The sequence below is a fragment of the Mastigoproctus giganteus genome, chromosome 4, assembly GCF_048544385.1.
Source record: "Mastigoproctus giganteus isolate SK-2022 chromosome 4, ASM4854438v1, whole genome shotgun sequence".
Taxonomy (NCBI): Eukaryota; Metazoa; Arthropoda; class Arachnida; order Uropygi; family Thelyphonidae; genus Mastigoproctus; species Mastigoproctus giganteus.
The window spans coordinates 197,055,437-197,077,243 of record NC_143578.1 but is presented as its reverse complement, the minus strand read 5'-3'; the positions used below and the strand labels follow the sequence as shown (position 1 = coordinate 197,077,243).

The 21,807-nt window shown below is 38.1% G+C and overlaps 1 protein-coding gene across 1 annotated transcript in view; it reads left to right on the top strand.

The window, feature by feature from the left end:
• Nucleotides 1-21,807, top strand: part of LOC150087309 (cytosolic phospholipase A2-like) — a 218,438-nt gene that overhangs the window by 39,196 nt on the left and 157,435 nt on the right. Inside the window, exon 4 of the mRNA XM_090371974.1 lies at nucleotides 17,595-17,732. Coding sequence (XP_090228100.1) covers nucleotides 17,595-17,732 — 138 coding nt within the window. The remainder of the gene's footprint in view (nucleotides 1-17,594; nucleotides 17,733-21,807) is intronic.

The following is a 21,807-nucleotide window of genomic DNA, read 5'->3' as shown; positions in this document are numbered from 1 at the left end:
CGTACTACTGGCTGATGTTTTTTATTTTATTTTAAATATCAGATTTATTTTAATCATCAGATATAATTAGGCTTCATGTGGAGGATGTGCATTTGCTGCCTCTAATGATAGCTTCATATTTATATTTATTTTTATTACTTTTGCCTAACTTTTACATTACATTATATATATATATATATATATATATATAAAATTACATCAGTATGTAAGATAAGGATATTGAATAAAAGTACAATATAGTACAATAAAAGTATTCATAGTAAGCCATTAGGTCAAAAGAATTGAATAAGTACAATAAGAGCCTTCAAAATAAGCCATTAGGCCAAAAGAACAAGGATTTAGAATAAAGGTATGCCTAGTAAATATTCAAAGTGAGCCATGTGGCCTAAAGAACCCATAAAGGCTAAGATAGCCTGAGTTGGTTTTATGCATTATGCCCTATAAAATTAATAATATAATAATAAAGTAAAGGTAAAAGTAAAATAATCATGATAAGGCCAATTATTGAAAATAGAATTATTGAATACATTGAATGGCATGTTGATGAGGGCTAGCACTATTCAATACATCCAAATGTTTCTGTTTGGCATTTGCAAGTATGGTAAGGTCGAAATCATCAAAAAATTATATTAACATAATATTAAAATTTAGTAGCATAGTGGCAGAATAACAGCTAACCTGACAGATAACAGTGAGGCAAATAATACGATACATATTATTTGTTTTACTGTTATCTGTCAAGAAATTATTGGTATTAGTAATGGCCATATGGAGCAAGGAAGCCTAAGTGTTGCTGCAGCAGTCAAGAAAAAAAAAAAAAAATAAATAAAATAATGATAAAATTAATAAATAATAACAGAAAAGAGGAAATATACAACGTATGCATTTCCCTCCTCCTGTAGGTAACTATCCAGCTGACTTTTGAATTTCCCAAAACTGTCAGCCTCTACCACCCACGTAGGTAATTCATTCCAGTAATTTATAACTCGCTGGCTAAAATAAAACTGCCTGCAATCCAGTCTAAACATCCCCCCCCCCCCCCCCCGAAACTTGAATTTATGGTCCCTAGTGCTACAGTTGTAGAAATAGTAGTAGTAGCAGTAATGGAGGCATGTGATGCAAGAAAGCAAGGTGCATGAGCTTATATAGCATCAGCCAAAAAAAAAAAAAAAAAAAACCAATTTCATACATCCATTCCCTCTAAAAGTTTATCCAATCCCTCCTTGAATTTATTTAAGCTATCAACTTCCACCACAGATCGAAGTTGATAGCTTAAATTCAGCGTGCTCAACCCATTCAAGGATTTATACACTTCAATCAGATCACCGCACAGGTGCCTAGTCTCCACCCACTGCAATTTGCAGAACTTAAGCCTTTCTTGGTAAGTGGACCCCTTCGTTCCCCTCACCAATCTTGTCCTTCTCTGTACATGCTCAAGCAACACTACATCCTTCCAAAAATGAGACCTCCAGACCTGTACACAGTATTCAAGTGGCTTGACCATTGCCTTATACACAGGGATAATCAACTCCTTTTCCCTACTAGTGAAATTACTGTATATCATTGACAATACCCCATGACCTGCTCTGTCTATTTTGCTCAGAAAACTTCATATCTGACTGCACAATTACTCCCAGATCTTTTTCATTTTCTACAACCCTAAGTGTAGTACCACACAGTACTTTTCTCTGGGGTTACTTCTTCCCATACGCAGTGCTTTGCAGTTATTTATTTATAACATTGAAAATTGAATTGAACATTGAATCATTTATAACAGTGAAAATTTCGTCCTCATTCATTTTACTTTTGCCTCTCAGAACCTTCAATGCCTCAATCAAGTCTTTACTTGTATGAGTGCCCTTTTGCTGACCTCACCAAGCTAGTTACCTATCTTTGGATCCTTTCAAGAAGTTTTTTTTTTTTGTTTTAGGTGCAGTCTCCAGACTTGAACACAGTAATCCAAGTGTGGTCTAACAATAGCCTTATATAATGGGAATATGATGTCCTTATCTCTGCTAGCAAATGTATGATAAATCATCAATAGGACACCATGGACTGTCCTTGAAACCAGTCTACAATGCTTGCAGATGGAGGCGGACTGACCATAAGACTTAATGGGAAAACCCTGGTGGGCTGGAAGCCGGTGTGATTTTGGCCATAAACACTAGTATGAGGCCACTACAAGTTTTTCATGGTAAGAATTTTTGACCCACCTCTGCTTGAAGAACTTCACTTCTGACCATTGTAACTCCCAAGTCCCTTTCTTCCACTAAATGAGAACCAACCATAATTTACATGTGGAGTGTTTACCGGTGAACAAATATTTAAGCTATTTAAGTTATTTACCAGTGAAGGAAGGCTGGGCTTAAAAAGAAACGCTTTGCTGATAGGATAATCCTGGTCTGTTGTGCGGGATTATCTTATCCGTTATTATGGCGCGGCCATAATAACGGATAAGATAATTCCATTAATCCTAGTGGCTGCAAAGGCAACACAGTATAGAGCTGTGTGGATGGCTTCCAGTTTGCACCATTATTATTATTATTGCTTTTATATTATTTCTCCCTGATTGGGGGTTCCACCTAGTGACGTGTATTGCTATCAGGGTGGTTATGTTTAGTGTTACTGTTGATTGAGGAACTATCTGACTGTCCTACAGGTGTTCAGGATTGTGACTTTCTGGAGTTCCTTGTAGGCTGGAAGATCTATTGCTGCTAGGTTGATTTGTAGGGTCTTTGGCACCTTACTGGTGTTGATACGATGATTGGGATGGTCGTTGCTTGTTGCATATGCCACATCTCTTTGATCTCCTGTCTTAGGTTTATGTACTTCCTGATTTTTTCCTCATGGGTTTTCTGGAGAATGCCAGTGTTGGGCTCCTCTGTGTCAATCAGATAGGTAGCCTTTTCCTTCTTGTCCATAGCAGTTATGTCTGGTCTGTTGTACGAGATTGTCTTATCCGTTATTATGGTGCGGTTCCAGTACAACTTGTGGGTTGAGGTCTTTAGTACCGCCTGGGATTTGTACTTGTAGTATGGTACACTTTCTTTGATTATCTGGTATTTCCTTTCTATCTTCTGATGTATTATACTGGCTACCTGGTCATGTCGATGAGCATACTCAATCTAAGTCAGTGTTTCTCAACCTTTTTTTAATTTTGCCCCCTTATTTAGGGCTTTTTTAGACAATTATTTTTCCTAATCACCCCCCATGAAATTTTAAACGAGAAAATACTTCATACTTATTCTTTTTATTCAATGGGATCCCTGAGCATGATTCTTCTTAGCTAAAAGTTCAATGTCCAGTATGATATTAGAAAAGTTAGTTCTAATATCTCCTCTTGAATCTACATCAATTCTGTTTCTTTCCTTTGTTAATATTTTATTTACTGAACTAAAACCACTTTCAATCATATAAGACTTTGGAAAACAAAGAAGTGCTTGGGCCATTTCAGGTCACGTCGTTGGATAAAATTTAGTTGTTTTTGATCCCCACAACTCAGCCATTCCACCTGTTTTTAGAATTTATATTTGCATTCTTCAGTACATTTTAATTCAATGAGTTCTTCTTGAATTTCTTCACTAGCAGACCCAGAATTGCTTCCAATTGGATCTAACATCCATGGTTTCAGTTCAAAAGAAAATAAATCTGAAAATCTATTTTTCATTTCACCTTTTTAAGAACACAGCTGATCTGAATAATTCTTAAGATCATTCTTAGTGAGAGATTCATTAATTTCAGCTAACTCTTGCATACTGTGAAATTGTTTTCTCATTAAATTGCTTTAAAATATTTCCAGTTTTTCATTGAAGGCTTTTAATACACATTTGCAGTCTGTCACCACAATCAATTTCCCTTGAAGAAGTGATACTTCATTAAGTTTTCGAAAAATCCAAGCCATATAGTATACGTTGTTTTTGTGGTTGCTAATCTCCTCTGCTAAATCTGTCTTCACTTTCTAAAAAACTAATTATCGTATCAAAAAGATTTACAAATCTTCTTAGACAGTTTCCTTTAGAAAGCCATCTGACTTCTGTATGTAAAACAAGCCTTGTATATAGTTCTTCATTATCAACACAAAATTTTCATAAAAGGTCACACAGCATATCATATTTGCTATAAAAAAAAAACGGCCTCCGTAGCCGAGTGGGCAGGAGCGGGAGTGCAGTAGCTATACGTAACTTTATTTTATTGATGGTTTTAATAACTATACTGAGAGGGAGATTGATAAAGAACTGGACTAATATTTTTTGCAGCCAGATGATGTCGGTGCACAATGCAGTGTATTGCAATAACTTTGGGACATACTTCCTCTAAGTGGGCTGTTAAACCATGGAGGTAGTACCATCAGATCAGTGGCACAGACAACAAATTTTCCAATGATACTCGTTTTTCATCGAACCATGTTTTTACAGCAGCAAAAATTGATGCTCCAGTACAGTCAGTTTCTATAGAATTTACAAACAACATCTCTTCTGGCAATTTACAATCATCCTCGAAATAACGAACATTTGCCATTAGAAGAGCCTTATTGTCAGTAACTGTGAATTCATCAATCTGATTAGAAAATTTTCTCATTTTTTGTTTGTCAATTAGCTGTTCTTCAATGTTAGCTGACATCTCATCAATTCATCTTCAAATTGAATCGTTGCTCAGTGGCAATGCTTTGAAAATACTGGAAGGATTTTGATGTATCACTGTTGAAATTTCAATAATTAGCATTAGCATTAGTAAAGGCATATGATGCAAGAAAGCAAGCTTCTATAACATCAGCCAAAAAAAAAAAAAAAACAAATCTAATTTCACCCATCCCATTGCTCCAAATGTTTGTCAAGTTCTGCCTTTAATCTATTTAAATTATCAACTTCTACAACAACAGATGGAAGTTTATTCCAGCAATCAACCACCCACTGGCTAAAGGCAAACTTCCGCACATCTATCCTACAACATTCTTTCCTCAATTTGAATTTATGCCCTCTCAGGCGATTATTCTGAGCAATAGGAGGAATCCTATCAGCATTCAGCATGCTCAAACCATTCAAGGCTTTATACACCTCAATCAGATCACCTCGCAGGTGCCTAGTCTCCAGACACTGTAATTTGCAAAACTTAATCCTTTTTTCGTAAGAGCAACCCTTTGTTCCATTCACTAATCTTATTGCCCTTCTCTATTCTCGTTCCAGCAGTTCTACATCCTTCTTAAAATGAGGTCACCAGACCTGTATACAGTACCCAAGGTGTAGCCGAACCATTGCTTTATACAAGGGGGATAATCACCTCCTTATCCCTGCTATAAAAATTCCTGTATATCATTGACGAGACACCATGAGCTACTTTTGTAGACCATCTGCACTGCTCAGAAAAGTTCATATCTACCTGCACAATTATCCCCAGGTTCTTTTCATTCTCTGCCACTGACAGTATAGTACCACACAGTTGATACATTACTCTGGGGGTTACTGCTTTCCATATGCAGTACTTTTGATTTGTCAATGTTAAACTTCAGTCGTCACCTCTCAGCCGATCTGCTCAACTTTTCTAGATCCTGTTGCAGCAGCGTACTGTCATTAGTGTCATTAACAACCCTGCCGACCTTTGTATTATGTGCAATCGTGGACATTAAGCCTGGTATACCATCATCAATATTATTTATAAATATAGAAAACAACAATGGACCCAACACTGAACTCTGAGGGACTTCATTAATAACATTAGTCCAAGAAAAGCAGTGTGCATTGATTACCACTCTCTGTCTTCTCCCACTCAACCATCCCTTTATCCATAGCAGTAATTTGCCTCCAATGCCACTCTGCTCCAATTTGTGCAGCAGTCTTCCATGTGCAACAGTATCAAAAGCTTTTCTAAGATCCAAGTATATAATATCAAAGTTATTCCCTGCATCCTGTTCCTTTGTAACCACATCATAGTATCCAATCAAATTGGTCAGACAAGACTTCCCCTTAACAAAACCATGCTGTGTCTCTAATTTGAGTTGTATAACAGTCTCAGAAACTGTATGAGCACTACCAGTTTTTGCAATAATTTCTTCAGTTTTATAAGATGTAATCATTCCATCGTCATTTGTTTGTGTGTCCTTCGTAAAGGAAATAGCAGTGTTACGTTGCTAAAAATTGTGTTTTAAATTTTGAAATATTCAATATGTTTGTCAAATTTAAAAGGATTTTTTTCTTTTTAAGTGATCTGAAAGCTTGATGGTTTCATAGCCTCATTTTAAAAAGAACTATTACACATAAGACACATTGGCTGTCTTTAGTCGAATGGGAATTCAATAAAACGATAAGTTGGATATTTATCTAGATACTATCGATACTTTTTATTTTCAGCACTTGACATGATTGATGATGGGTTGAATAAATACAAAGAATTAAAAATGAAATATATAAATTATTGTTATTTAACTTTCATGTCATTCACAAAAGCACTGTGGATCAAAAATAAACAACTTTAGCATTAGCATTAGCAGAGGCATATGATGCAAGAAAGCAAGTTATATAGCATCGCCATAAAAAAAAAAACTTTTTGATTTCACCCATTTATCCACCTCAAATGTTTAGTTCTGCCTTGAATTTATTTAAATTCCCGACCTCCTCTTCGACAGATGGTAGTCTGTTCTGACTATGTACCCCCCCCCCCCCGGCTAAAGGCAAATTTCTGCACATCTATTCTACACTTGTCTTTCCTCAATTTTAATTTGTCTCCTTGTCAGTAATCTGAGCAAGAAGAAGAATCCCATCAGCATTGAACTTGCTCAAACCCATTCAAGGCCTTATACACCTCAATTAGATTAGATCACCTCGCAGGTGCCTAGTCTCCAGATTTTGCAATTTTCAGAACTTAAGCCTTACATGGTAACAACAACCCTTTGTTCCACTCACCAATCTCGTTGCACTTCCCTGTACTCGTTCCAGCAGCTCTACATCCTTCCTAAAATGAGGCCTCCAGACCTATATGCAGTACTCAAGGTATGGTCTGACCATTGCCTTATACAAGGGAACAATCATCTCCTTATCCATGCTAGCAAAATTCCTCTATATCATTGAAAAGACACCATGAGCTTCTCTTGTCTGCACTGTTCAGAAAACTTCATATCTGACTGCACCATTACCCCCAGATCCTTTTATTCTCCACTACTCTGAGGTAGTACCACCCAGTTGGTACATTACTCTGGGGTTACAGCTACTCATATACAGTACTTTACATTTGTAAATGTTAAACTTCAGTTGCCACTTCCCAGACCATCTGCTCAACTTTTCTAGATCCTGTTGCAGTAGTGTACTGTCATTACTGTATTAACAATCCTGTGAACCTTTGTATCATCTGCAAACTTAGACATTAAACTCTGATATACCTTCATCAATATCATTGATAAACAACAATGGGCCCAATGCCGAACCCTGGGGGACTCCACTATTAACATTAGTCCACAAAGAGCAGAATCTGTTCATTATCAATCTGTCTTCTCCCACTCAACCATCCTTTTATCCATTGTAGCAACTTGCCCTTAATGCCATACTGCTGCAATTTGTACAGTAGTCTTCCATGTGCAACGGTATTAAGTGTATAATTTCCACAAGGAAACAATAAATCAATACTAATTGTCACTTAGAAAGTAGAAACAATAGACCAAACTGAAACATTTCCTCCATAATGTCTCCCCAAGGATTGGGGAGACATTACCTCTGAAAGCACTTAGGCATTTAATGCCTATGAAAAGCAAATGTGGTTGAATTAAATCATGCCCGCTATCTTCCTTTTATCAAAATTTTTCATTCTCTCCTAATATAATATACAGTACCTATATATTAAAAATCAGTTGTTCCAGAGGAAAGGAAACCCCAATGAGAGAAATTAAATATTAAGGAATAAGATGTTGTTGGGTAGGGTAATCTTTGGAGGGCCACAAACCATTCTAATTTCCGTGTTTTTTATTGCCCCTCAAAAACTAATTTTTCCTTCCTTGGGGGTGATATCATCCCCTTCATTGAGAACCCCTGGTCTGGGTGATTACCTTGCATCCTGCAGTGATGTGTTGGATCGTTTTTGAAGCCAGGTGCATCATCAACACATGTCATCTGACACTCCTGTTGCTCAATGAGTTCTATCAAGCTCCTTCCACCCCCTTTCCGAGCTGTTATCAATCTCTCCACGGCTGATGTCTGGTGGTGTTGGTGGCTCTTGGTCATCACTGTACTTGTCTTTCTCATGATATACAGCACCTCCGTAGCTAGGTGGGCAGGAGCAGCAGTGCATAGCACACGCTTCTTGATTAGACCAGGATTCAAACCCATGACCACCAAATACGGAGGATCCAGAAAGGTCAGGGAATGACCATCGCATATCCTCGGAGCAATATAGCCTTAGTTGCTAATGCTCCTAAAAACAAAATAACAAACATAACAACAAACTCATGATATACTCCAACCTGGCATTAGTTCAATCTATGACCCTGAAGGAGTTTGTTAGCTCTGGGGCTGCATACGTGTTTATGGCTTTAACTGTGTTCCTTCCATTCAGCAGGTTTATGAGTCTGTGATGGTATTTTTCAGTCAGGCAGGCCTTGATTTCCTTGCTCTGTAACTGCTGAGTCTAAATCATCCTCAGTTAATTGTAGGTCTCTCCCTATGTCGTGGCTTCAATCTCTTTATCAAACTGGTGGTTCCTGTCAACTAATTTTCACTGGTGCAATCCATCGATTGCACCAGTCTAGACCAAATTCCATCCTGATATCATTGCTGAATTTTTCGGTGATTTGGAGTAGTTGCTGAAGTTGCTTCTTGGTTGCAGTGTAGAACTTGATGTCATCCATATATATCAGGTTCTTCTTTCCTTCTTTGAGGTTATAGCCATACTTGCTGCTGTTGAGCCTGGTGGATAGCGGGTTGAGTGCTAGACAGAACCACAGTGGACTCTGGGCATCGCATCTCGCTGACAGATTCCTCTCCTAATGGGGATTGGTGATGCTGTGATGGTCTCACCCATAATGGTGGTACTCCATTTCTCCATCATTGCTCCTAGGAAGTTTGTCATTATTGGATGGACTTTGTAGATCTTCAACATCACTATTAGCCAGCTATGAGGCATTGAGCCTAAGGCCTTGTGGTAATCGATGTAGGCTGGATACAGGTTGCTGCACTCCTTGTAGGCTTGCTCTATAACTGCGGCATCTATGGTTAATTGTTCCTTGCATCCCTTGCTCATCCGCTTGCATCGTTTCTGCTGTTGAGCCATTATGTTCTGGCTCTCCAAGTGGTCTGATATCTTCTTGGTTATGCAGCTGGTCAGGATCTTGTATGTCGTTGGGAGGCAGGTGATTGGCCTGTATTTCCCTGGGTTTCTTGTATCATTGTCTTTAGGCTTCAGATATGCAATTCCTTGAGTGAGAAACTTTGGGATTGTTTCTGGGTAGCTTATCATTCTGGTGGACTGCTCTGCCACATGCTTGTGTGTGTGCAAGCGATCTTCTTGTACCAGTAGTTCTGGACAGTTCTTCCGGCATATTCAAACCATCCGGCATATTCAAAAAATTATGAAATGTGGAAAGTGGGGAAAGAAATACAAAAATACAAAACAGAAAACAAAGTAACGTATCAGAAAGCCAAAAAGCACATCATGCAGTTTATGCCGAAACGCACATATGCACAAGCAACCCAACACAATCATTCTATTGCTACTCAAACTGACATTGCAGTCCCTCCAAACATTTCTTTTGCAGATTGGGCCAGGTCTGTGCTTAATGCTAAGTCACAACCTGCCAAACACAAGCAACTGGAACAAGGAATTAATACTCCAATTTCAGTTCCGCCTAACATGCCTGAAACTACAAAAAAAAGCAGAAAAAACAGTACCAACAGATCATGCTCAGACCAAGAAACAATTCCCTATACATATGGATGTTGACAACAAAACTGACCAAGAAGAAACTATATTAGAACTTCATGCAGAAGAACACATGAATGCAGAAAGAGACCGGTTTTCCCCAAAAAAGACAGAAATAAATCAGATCGTTACAAACAAACTGCTTCAAAAAAACAGACAGATCAAAACATAACTCCTAAAAGCAAGTATTGCAGCACATACTTCAATGGAATTGCAGAGGCATACAAGCCAATATTGATGATATATATGACCTGATTAATAAGTACAATCCAGTGAGTGTTTGTCTGCAAGAAACAAATTTAACACCACAGGTAACTCTCTCAATTAGAAACTTCACAATGTACAGAAAAGACAGGAATACTGCAAAATCCGCACATGGAGGAGTAGCAATACTAGTTAACTCTAAAATCCCAGTTCGACCTATCTCTCTACAGACTGACTTAGAAACTGTTGCTGTGCGTATTGCACTTGGAATAACACTAACTCTTGTTTCAATATACCTCCCACCAAACAGACTTTTCATGCTTAAAGAACTAGAAGATCTTGTAGCACAATTGCCAGAGCCCTTCTGCCTTTTTAGAGATTTCAATGGGCATCACCCGTTGTGGGGATCTTCAAGCATGGATAAAAGAGGACATATGATAGAGACATTACTGAATCAACAGCAGTTAACCTTGCTAAATACTGGCCATCACACTTATGTCCATCTACCCACAGGCTCCACTTCAGCAATTGATCTGTCAATCTGTTCTCCCATACTGTTCCCCAGTATGGAGTGGTCAACCTTATATGATCCACACAACAGCGATCATTTTCCAATTATATGTAAAATACAAACAAAACAATCCCACTCTCCAGATTACAGAGTAAAATGGAAATTCACAAAAGCGAACTGGACAAAATATTCATTCTGTGTTTATTTTGATGATCAATTTATTAAAACACAACCAATAGATAAAGTCACAGAGCACATCACCGCACGAATTTTGGCAGCAGCTTCTGAGGCAATTCCTCAATCCTCTGCAAACCAAAAAAGACATGCAAAACACTGGTGGAATGAGGCCTGTAACAGTGCAAAACGAGAAAAAAAATAAAGCTTGGAACCTATTTCGTAGATTTCCTACAACAGCCAACCTCATTTTATATAAAAAACAAAAGGGCACGGGCACGAAAAACCAGAAAACAATCCAATAAAGAATCGTGGATAACATTTGCCAGCACCATCACAAAGAATACCAGCAGTCGACTAATATGGAAGAAAATCCAACAATTAAATAATAAGTGCATTCCCTTTTCTGCTCCAATCTTGATTAAGAATGGACGAGAACTGTCCTCCCCAAAGGAAATAGGCGTTGGAGAGACCTTCAGTCAAATATCATCAGCTTCAGCGTACGACAATCCTTTCCTGAAAATCAAAACCTCTGCAGAAAAATATAAATTAAATTTCAACACCACCCAATCCCTTCCTTATAATCAACCATTCATCCTAGCTAACTCCAAGAAGCTCTGAACAGATCAGCAAACAGCTCAGCAGGACCGGACGGAATCTACTATATAATGCTTAAACACCTAAATAATACAGCTTTAAGATTATTACTAGTATTCTACAACCGGATATTTCTTAAATGTGTTTATCCTTCCTCATGGCATCATTCTGTAATTCTTGCATTTCAAAAACCAGGAAAGGATCAATCACTTCCACAAAACTACCGACCAATTTCCCTAACCAGCTGTTTGAGTAAAACACTAGAAAAAATGATACATAGGAGATTAAAATGGATACTAGAAAGCAAAATGCTACTAAATATCAACCAATATGGTTTCCGACAAAACAGATCCTGCTTGGACCTTATGTTAAGAGCCGAAACTAACATTCAGAATGCATATGTTAAAAATGAACATCTGGTAGTGGTGAGTTTAGATATTGAAAACGCATTCGATACCACATGGAGGTATGACATTCTTTGAGAGCTGTATACCCTAGGGTTGAGAGGACACATACCTCAATTCATCCAGAACTTTCTCAAGTGCAGAAATTTTCAAGTTTGTCACCAGAATGTACTTTCACAATATTTTATTCAAGAAGAAGGGGTGCCTCAACGGTCTATACTTAGTCCTACTCTCTTCGCAATTAGACTAAATATCATGACGCAGAATATTCCCAAAACCGTAGAAATATATATGTATGCTGACGATCTTTCTATATTATGCCATTCACCAACCATTAACAGTATAGAGAGACAGTTACAACTTTCCATAAATAAGTTAGAGACATGGACTGTACAAAATGGTTATTCCCTGTCAAAATAAAAGACAATTGCAGTTCATTTCTGTAAAAAGCGCAGATTACATCCAGAGCCTGAACTTAAATTAAAAATCCAACCAATCCCTCTTGCCAGCAATATCCGCTTTTTAGGTTTAATATTAGATACTAAACTTAATTTTTCCATGCACATAACTTATCTCAGAACTCTCTGCTTGAAAAAACTCAATATACTCAGAGCCATCTCTGCCATGGCATGGGGTGCAGATAGATGCACTCTCCTGCATTTGTATCATTCGCTCATCAGGTCCCGTCTAGATTATGGTTCAATAGTATATGACTCAGCTAGAAAAACTGTACTTACAAGACTGAATACAATTCAGCACAGTGCTCTTCGCACTGCTCTTGGAGCTTTTCGAACATCAGAAGACAGAGAGTGCTAATTAATGGACACTGCTCATCGTGGACTAATGTTATTAGTGGAGTCCCTCAGGGTTCAGTGTTGGGTCCATTGTTGTTTTCTGTATTTATAAATAATATTGATGATGGTATATCAAGCTTAATGTCCAAGTTTGCAGACGATACAAAGGTTGGCAGGGTTATTAAGGACGCTACTGACGCTATGCTGCTGCAACATGATCTGGAAAGGTTGAGCAGATGGGCTGAGAGGTGGCAAATGAAGTTTAACATTGACAAATGTAAAGTACTACATATGGGAAACAGCAACCCCAGAGCAACGTATCAACTCTGTAGTACTACACTGACAGTGGTAGAGAATGAATAGGACATGGGGGTAATTGTGCAGGCAGATATGAAATTCTCTGAGCAGTGCAGACGGGCTGCAAGAGTAACTCATGGTGTCTTATCAATGATATACAGGAATTTTTCTAGCAGGGATAGGGAGGTGATTATTCCCTTGTATAAGGCAATGGTCAGGCCACACCTTGAGTACTGTATACAGGTCTGGAGGCCTCATTTCAAGAAGGATGTAGAGCTGCTGGAACGAGTACAGAGAAGGGCAACAAGGTTAGTGAACGGAACGAAGGGTTGCTCTTACAAAGAAAGGCTTAAGTTTTGCAAATTACCGTGTCTGGAGACTAGGCACCGGCGAGGTGATCTGATAGAGGTGTACAAAGCCTTGAATGGTTTGAGCATGCTTAATGCTGATGGGATACTGCCTCTTGCTCAGAATAATCACCTGAGAGGGCATAAATTCAAATTGAGGAAAGACAGATGTAGGATAGATGTGCGGAAATTTGCCTTTAGCCAGTGAGTAGTTGGTTGGTGGAACAGACTTCCATCCCTTGTTGTGGAAGTTGTTAGCCTAAATAAATTTAAGGCTCAGCTGGACAGGTATTTCAAACGAATGGAGGGGTGAAGTGGAAGGGTTTTTTTTTTTGGCTGATGCTGCATAAACTTGCTTTCTTGCATCGTATGCCTCTACTAATGCTAAAATGCTAATGCTAATTTCCGGTCCAAAGTCTCTATATAGAGGCAAATGAACCACCACTTCACCTCAGAAGGAAAATGTTACTCCTCACCTATGCAGCCAGGATTTAAAGCCTTCCAGATCATCCGAATCAACCGCTACTTTTCAATCCTGAAAAGGTAACATTCTATAAAATAAACCCACTGAAAATAGACCAACTGGTATTAGACTACAAGATTTGATGCATTGCTGGAATGTTCATTTTGAAAACACGCTCAAAGAAACCAAAATATCGGATCTATCTTGGTCCTCAAACCCACCTTACTGTGATACCTATTTCCAACAGTGAGGAAAAAAGTCCATGGAAAGCTGTTACATCAAGCAACTGCACGAAGGGCATGCCTCTAGCAATGTGCAGAGCTGCTTAATATATGCTGATGGCTCAAAATCAGATGATGCTGTAGGTGCTGCAGCAGTCTTTCCCACATTTACAGTATCTCTCCCGGCTGAATGTAGCAGTTATACTGCAGAACTTTATGCAATCCACCTAGCTGTATACAATATCAATATCTGTCTCAACACTAATAGTTTAATATTAGTGTTGAGACAGATATGAAGTGCGCTTTCCGCAGTAAGTAACAATTTCTCAACCCCACATCCCATAGTAAAAGAAATCCGGTCTCATCTAAATCATATGAGGAATCTGAATCATACCATAAGTTTCTGTTGGATTCCAGGGCATGCTGGAATCAGGTAACGAAACAGCAGACCAGGCAGCCAAGCACCCAAAGAGCAACGCACCTCCATCTTACCAAGTACCCTATATAGATTTACTAAAACATATCTGACGTATCTGTAGGCACCAATGGTTAAACATTTGGAAGACACAGGTAAACAATAAATTATTTGAAATTAAACAAGAACCACAAATATGAAGCTCGAGCTTGAGGAAAAACAGGCACGAAGAATATCATCAGCTGGCTATAATAATGGCAAGATTGCGCATAGGGCACACACATACCCTCCTTTCTCTGACACAAATGCAAGAACCTTTATCACTAACCCCCTATTGGGAAACATTGCCAATCTGGATGAGCTTTTCGCTTATCTAAAACAAATCAGACTTTATGAATATATTTAATAACAAATAAGGCAAACTCCGGTACCATTCCAAATATTTGAATAGGCACATTTTGGCCTCAGTTGCCCTTGTGCCGAAAAACCTCTACACCAACAACAACAGCTCTTTGGTCCTCATCAAAGATTCGGTTGTTTATTTTCCTCTGGGAGTCTCTTTCTCAGTGTGAGGCAGTTCTTCTTCAGTGTGTCCAAGTATTCTCCTATTCTCTGATTTTTGGTCTCATGTTTGGTGTGGTTTCTATCTCTCTTGAAGATGCTCTTCACTTTTCCAATCAATTTTTTACTCCTATTACCCCATTGGTACTGGATGAATTGGCCTATCTTGACTTGTAATTCTTCTGTCTTCTGCCAATGTCTTCTTTCCCAAGCTGGTGGTTCCTTGTGTTTTCAATTCTTTTGCTGCTGGTCTCTCATTTCTCCTCCTTTAATCCTAGTGGCTGCTTTAGCAGCACAGTATACTGCTGTGCGGATGGTCTCCAGTGTTGTACCATTGTCGTCCATGTCATGAGGTATTATTTCCCAGTGGTGGACTGGATGGTCTTGCCATTCTCTTGTGGTAGCCATATGGGGCACCGTGCCACTTGCTCTCCACTCTCATCCTCGGGAGACTATCTCCGACTTTTCGGACCAACGCCTCTTCCTAAAGCCTGAATGCGATTCACTTTATCCTGCACCACACTCGATGCAGTATGAATATTATTTCTCTTCAACATCATCCATCTATGGAGGTGGACCTGTTTAGCTTCAGATTATGTCCAGTGGCAATGCTGGTTCTTGGGAGTGACACCAGACACAAGATCTTCCTTAGCTGTCACTCTGACCTTGGGGAAAGTAGAGTCCGCTGGAGCAACTTTTGCAACTTTTTAATTTTTTTTTATTTATTATTTATTTATTTATTTATTATTATTATTATTCAAATTTATTGCTATTATTATACCAGTCTTCCGCCGTGATGGAACTGCATTGGCTTCTGCCGAAGAAGGGCTCGAAGCTGGGTCCATCAGGCTGGTAGTCCAGTGTCGTAACCACTGGGCCATCGTGCCCCTTTTATTATTATTAGCAGCAGCCATATGGTGCAAGGAAGACTGAGGCTTTTGCTGCACCAGCCAAAAAAAAAGTTCTTAGTTACCCTGAGAGAGAGAAAGAAAACAAGAGTCAGAAGTAGAAGAGAATCACCAAGAAAGAGAAGAGGGATGATATCCAGCTCAGGACTCTGGGTGTGCCAAGCCCTTACTCACCAAATGTGAGCCCTGGAGATATTTTTATCTTACATACTGATGTAATTGTTTTACAGACCGATATAATGCTTAATCAATAATTTTATGGCATTAATCTAGCGGGACACTTTTCCTACCTTTACATTCACACATCTTGCATTTTATTATTGTTCGTTTCTTGAATGATTAAATATGTATATATATATATTTTTTTTTTTATGTATGCTTGTATTGTATTGTTAATTGTGTACATGTATAATGCCTACTTGTATTATTAATACATCATGTTAACAGTTTAAAGTATTAAATATTTAATAAAAATGGTAATATTATATTAAAATTACCAAATTTATCCAAATACCATACTTTTTTCTTTCTAAAATTTTTTTTGCATTACAGCCTTGATGCACATCTTATATGAGCTTTTGTACTCTGGGATACCATTGTGTGTTATAAGTAATTATTATAGCACCTCACAAAAAGGAGGTTCATCAACACATTTCTGTGCTTCGTTTCTCTTGAGCTGTAGGTGATATGTGAATTCATACTTGCATCTCAGTAAAATCATGTATCCTATCGCAGATTAGAAATCTGAGCTAAACACCAGTGATTTTCTGAAAACTAATCAGGCACGTAACTGATTTAAATCTAAAAGTCATAAAAAGAAGCTGAAAAAGTTGTGAATCAAGCCATGGAAAAAAGGTACAATTTGAGTGAAATTTATATCAGAAATCAGAGAAAGGAATATATATTCTATTATTCTTAGGATTACTGGGTTGCAAAATGCATTTTTGCAACCCTTAGCCTTAGGACAAAGGCTAAGGGTTGCAAAATGCATTTTGCAACCCTTAGCCTTTTTCCTGCGTATTCATTTCCTGTACAAAGATGTACAGGAAATGAATACGCAGATCAAGCCTCTAAACATCCAATCATTGCAAGATCTCCTAACTACCAAGTGCCATATACAGACTACAAATCAGTCATAAAAAACGTGTGTGAAGAGCAATGGTTGCAAATCTGGCAGGCTCAGTGCGGCAATAAACTGCTTCAACTTAAACAGGAACCTAAGTTGTGGCCATCAAGCATGCGATCAAATAGGCAAGAGGAGGTAATCCTGGTAGGACGTGTATTGGGCATACGTATCTAACCCATATTTATCTACTCAAGGGGGAAGATCCGCCTATTTGTACATTTTGTCAGACTACACTTATGGTGAGGCATATTCTAATAAATTGCAATCATTATAATAATTATCGAAACAAAATTTTCAAATCGCTTTCACATCTGCAAGAACCTTTGACATTACCCCACCTGATTGGAGACAATGCAAATCTAGCTGAGTTCTTTTATTTCTTAAAGCAGACGGGATTATTTTACAGATTTTAATTGGTAATTGCACTACCAAATAGAATCAGGCACAATATGGCCTTTGCAGCCCTTGTGCCATTAAACAACATATCAACCAACCAACAGTAATACTATACTTCATCATTACTAACAGAAAAGTGACTTCTGTTCATCATTCTAAAAGGAAGCTATGCATTCTTATTTTGTATTAAATGAAGTAATTTATTTATTTTTTATTACCCTCAAATGAATAAAAGAAGGAAACAGTTTTTTATAGTCTATAATTTTTTCTTGTTTCTAGACTGGATTGAATTTTCACCTTATGAAATTGGCATAGCGAAATATGCTACTTTTATGAAGACAGAACACTTTGGCTGTAAATTTTATAGAGGGAAAATTGTAAAACCTTACCAAGAGTTCCCACTTCACTATTTACAAGGTAACATGAGTTGATTTACTGTTTTTATACCTATATTCACATTTGTTTCTATTATTTTGTATTCTTTATACCAGTATTGCTCAACCTATAGGATGTACTCCACTACTGTACATTTTTTAATTGGAAAATATGTACAGTAGTTTGACTCGAGTATGGTAATACTTATTTTTATTTTCATGAAAACTTGAAAAGCAGTTGTCTCTCTTTTAGTGCCTGTAAGAAAACAGATAATTTGGTAATCCCTAACATGTAAAGTGAAATCATTTGCTCTTAGCTATGGTTCTTCAAACTTATGAGTAGACATCACTCAATGTTAGTCAAGATGGCCCCAAGTGCCAAGTAATTTAGTGACTAAGCAATTTCTACTGTGATTTATAGTGAGCTCCATATAGAATACAATACTATAACTTTAAAAAGATATTAAAACCAGATCTCTCTTTAATAATAAAGTCTAAGGGAAAGCAACCAAAACCAAAGGAAAATCATCTTCTGTTAATTTCTTTTTTGTTCATTAACAAAAGCAAGACTAATCACTAACCCACTAACTTCCAACTGGGGAGGGTCGATAACCCTTGAAAAGTGTACACTAACAGGGCCAAAAAGGAGAAGTCATAGAACACTAAAATCCAGCTCAGGTTAATCTCTCTGACTCAGATTCGAAAGACAGACAACAAAAAGGCAGTTGCACTCCCAGTGCAAAAAGACGAAGGTCTGATATAAACCAATTCCACAGTCCTAATTTCCTTATTTTGCATTCCCTGACTGATCAAAGTAAATTCTTGCACTTTGTTATATAAAGGTGCCTAGAGACTATAGAAGGAATGCCTCAAATGGTTTGCAGATTGAAGTCAGGAGATCTATTGAAACATTCCATTACAAACACTCACTAATGTTGCTCAGTTCCACAGTATTTGAGGGTTCCACCAGTCAAAGTCACTCCACACACACAACTTTGAACTATTCAAAAGGGCTAATAACAGAATTTGACTTGATAAATAGTACAGTAGAAGAAGAAGAAGAAATAGTCCAAGAGTAGTCAAACCCAACACAATGTTAACAAATGCCACAAGTTTGGTCATTTGCAAAGAGAGAGTGCAGGGGAATAGCTGTATTTGCCTCTTGTGGATCAAAGGAGCACTTGCACAGTGAATGCAGACAGAACCATTTGGCCTTCTCCAAAGACTGAAATATGTAAAAGGGAGAAGGAGATCCAGAAATAGGTGGAGCACAAGGTTACTGATAAAAAAAAAAAAAAAAAAAAACCCAAAAAACTCATTTATGTTTTACAAAGTTCATATGTAGCAGTAATTCAAAAAATTGTATGCTAGTATGCTATTGTATTGGATTATTATCACTATCCAATTGCATATATTCTACTGCCTCATCAGAAACAGAAGTCTCAGTACTGCCAATTTACTAATGGGGAATATCACTTGACATATCTGGTAAATCTTATTTATATGCATCACTTCTTGCTTAATTTAAATCTGTCACATCCTAATTTGTGTAGCCTAAGAAAGAGAAGAAATATCAAAAATATTTATTTACTAGTCCCTTTTTATAGCCATAGTGGTTAGTGGTTCTACTGTCCTATTATTTCAGTTTCTGAGTTTTATGTAAAAATCATGAAACTCTGAATAATCCATTGCTTATCAATGACTTGTTACTCTTCTTCATTAAAATTAGACCAGTGATTCTCAATCTGGGTGTCCATGAACTTCTTAAAAGGACGCTACAAGATTAACAAAATGTGGTCCTTGAAGTTGTCACAGACATTCTCTCAGGTTTGACAAGCTGGGCTTGGGAGTCTAAAATGCTAATGGAACTGATATTCAAGTGACACTTGAGTCAGATGAGCTGAATTTTGGCAAAGTCTGGTTATTCTGCAACAACCAAATCCTCTGCTTGCATCTTCATGATGGTGGGACTGTTAGTGACCCTGGGTATAACCCCTGTGTACTATACTAGGTGGTAATGACTCTCATCATCCAGTGTAATACCACCACTTTGCTCATTGGTCTTGTCAGTGATATATATAGGAATTCATTGATATTAATTGTTATATGGGAATATGAAATATTGTAAAAAGGATAGGTGGAATAGGACCAGGGTATGTCTGCCAGGGGCAAAGGTTGATGACGTTGTAGAGCGGATATCATCTTTTAAGGGCACAAAAGGTGATATAGTTGTACACGTTGGCACTAATGATATTAAGAGTAGGAGACCGGCGGAATTACTTAGCAAGTACAGGTCACTGTTGAAAAAAAGCCGTGAATTAGGGTTGAACTTGAAAGTGTCTGCAATTCTGCCCAGACACGATAGGAGGGAGTATATGATAAGAGCCTTGTCGATCAATTCGGCCCTGGAGGGATTGTGCAAGGCTCAAGGGGTAGAATTTTTTTCAGCCTGGACTGTACTTGTTAACAGGAGAGATTGCTTCTACAGGGATGGGATACACTTAAATAGAAAGGGTGCAAGAATTTTTGCTGATGCTGTCGAGGCAGTGTTAGGTGGGTCGGAAAACTGCTAGTTGGGGGGGGATACAAGGACTAATAGATTAACAGTAGCCAGTGGCAGAGGTGGAAGTGATTCTTGCACTGCTTCTATTGAAATGAGCAGAAGTCTGAAAAACAAGATGCAGGATATTTCAGAGACTGCTGGTAGTCATTGCGGTACAAGTAAACACATGGGTTGTGTTAGGGTAGCTAAGAATAGAAACAGGTGCATGTATACCTGCGTGTACACCAATGCTAGGAGTTTGGTAAATAAATTTGATGAATTTGAGGTATTGCTCAAAACATCAAAGGCAGATATTGTTGGGATATCAGAGACGTGGTGTCACACAGATATAAGTAATGCGGAACTGGAATTTGGGGAATACAATGTGTATAGAAAGGATAGACAGGACAGGAGGGGAGGAGGGGTTATGCTATTAATTAAGAAACACATAAAGTCCAAGGAAGTGAAGCCAGTCGACATCGATGGACAGGGCGGCGTCGAGTCAGTTTGGTGTGACATAAGCATAGGGAAATCAAAATTGAGAGTAGGAGTGTGCTATAGGCCTAATGACTCTGATGAGTATAATAAGATATTGTACAGGGAAATAGAGTGGGCCAGTAAATCAGAGAGTCTTATAATGGGGGACTTTAATTTCCCAGATATTGACTGGAATTTGTGGGTTGGTCACTCGCACACTAGCAAGGCTTTTGTGGATTTATTGGATGATTGTTTTCTACATCAGCATGTTCTTGAGGCAACAAGAGGGAGCAATACTCTTGATCTGATTATCAGTAGTGATTCTTCATGCATTAAGAACCTGCAGATAAATGAACCACTAGGTGGCAGTGATCACAGTGTGTTGAAGTGGGATTTACTCAAGGAGGTAACTACCATCAGAGGTAAAGGGAAGGGTTTTTGTTTTCGTAAAGCCGACTATGATGGTCTGAGACAGTATTTAAATTCTATACAGTGGGACCAACTGATGATGTTACCAACAGCAAACTCAAAATGGGAAGCATTCAAGGAACTAATCTTGGAGGCTACCAGGCTTTACATACCAACTAAGAAATATTGTTCAAGGTTTAGGCCTAAATGGTTGTCAGTTGAACTAATGAGACATGTGGCAGAGAAGAAAAATGCATAGGATACATACAAATTAATGGGTGACATGGAAGCCTATGATAGATATAAGTTGGTCTGTAACCAAGTCACAAAGGAGATTAGGCAGGCAAAGGCAGACTATGAAAAATCCTTGGCAAAGGATGCAAAGAAAAACAGAAAAGAGTTCTTTACATACTTGAACTCGAAAAGGAAAGGGATGAATCAGATTGGTCCACTGGATATTGATGGTTCAACAGTTGAGGATCCTGCTCAGGTGGCTAACAATCTAAACGAGTATTTTGCATCTACATTCACGCATGAGGAGTTATTCAGGAAGGAGAATGATGTAGGTAAAGTAAACATTGGCAGTGAGCTGGATGATTTTGTAATAACTGAGAGGAAAATGGAGGAGAGATTGTTGAGGATAAACATAAAAAAGGCACCTGGGGTGGATGGGATCTATCCAGTTATATTA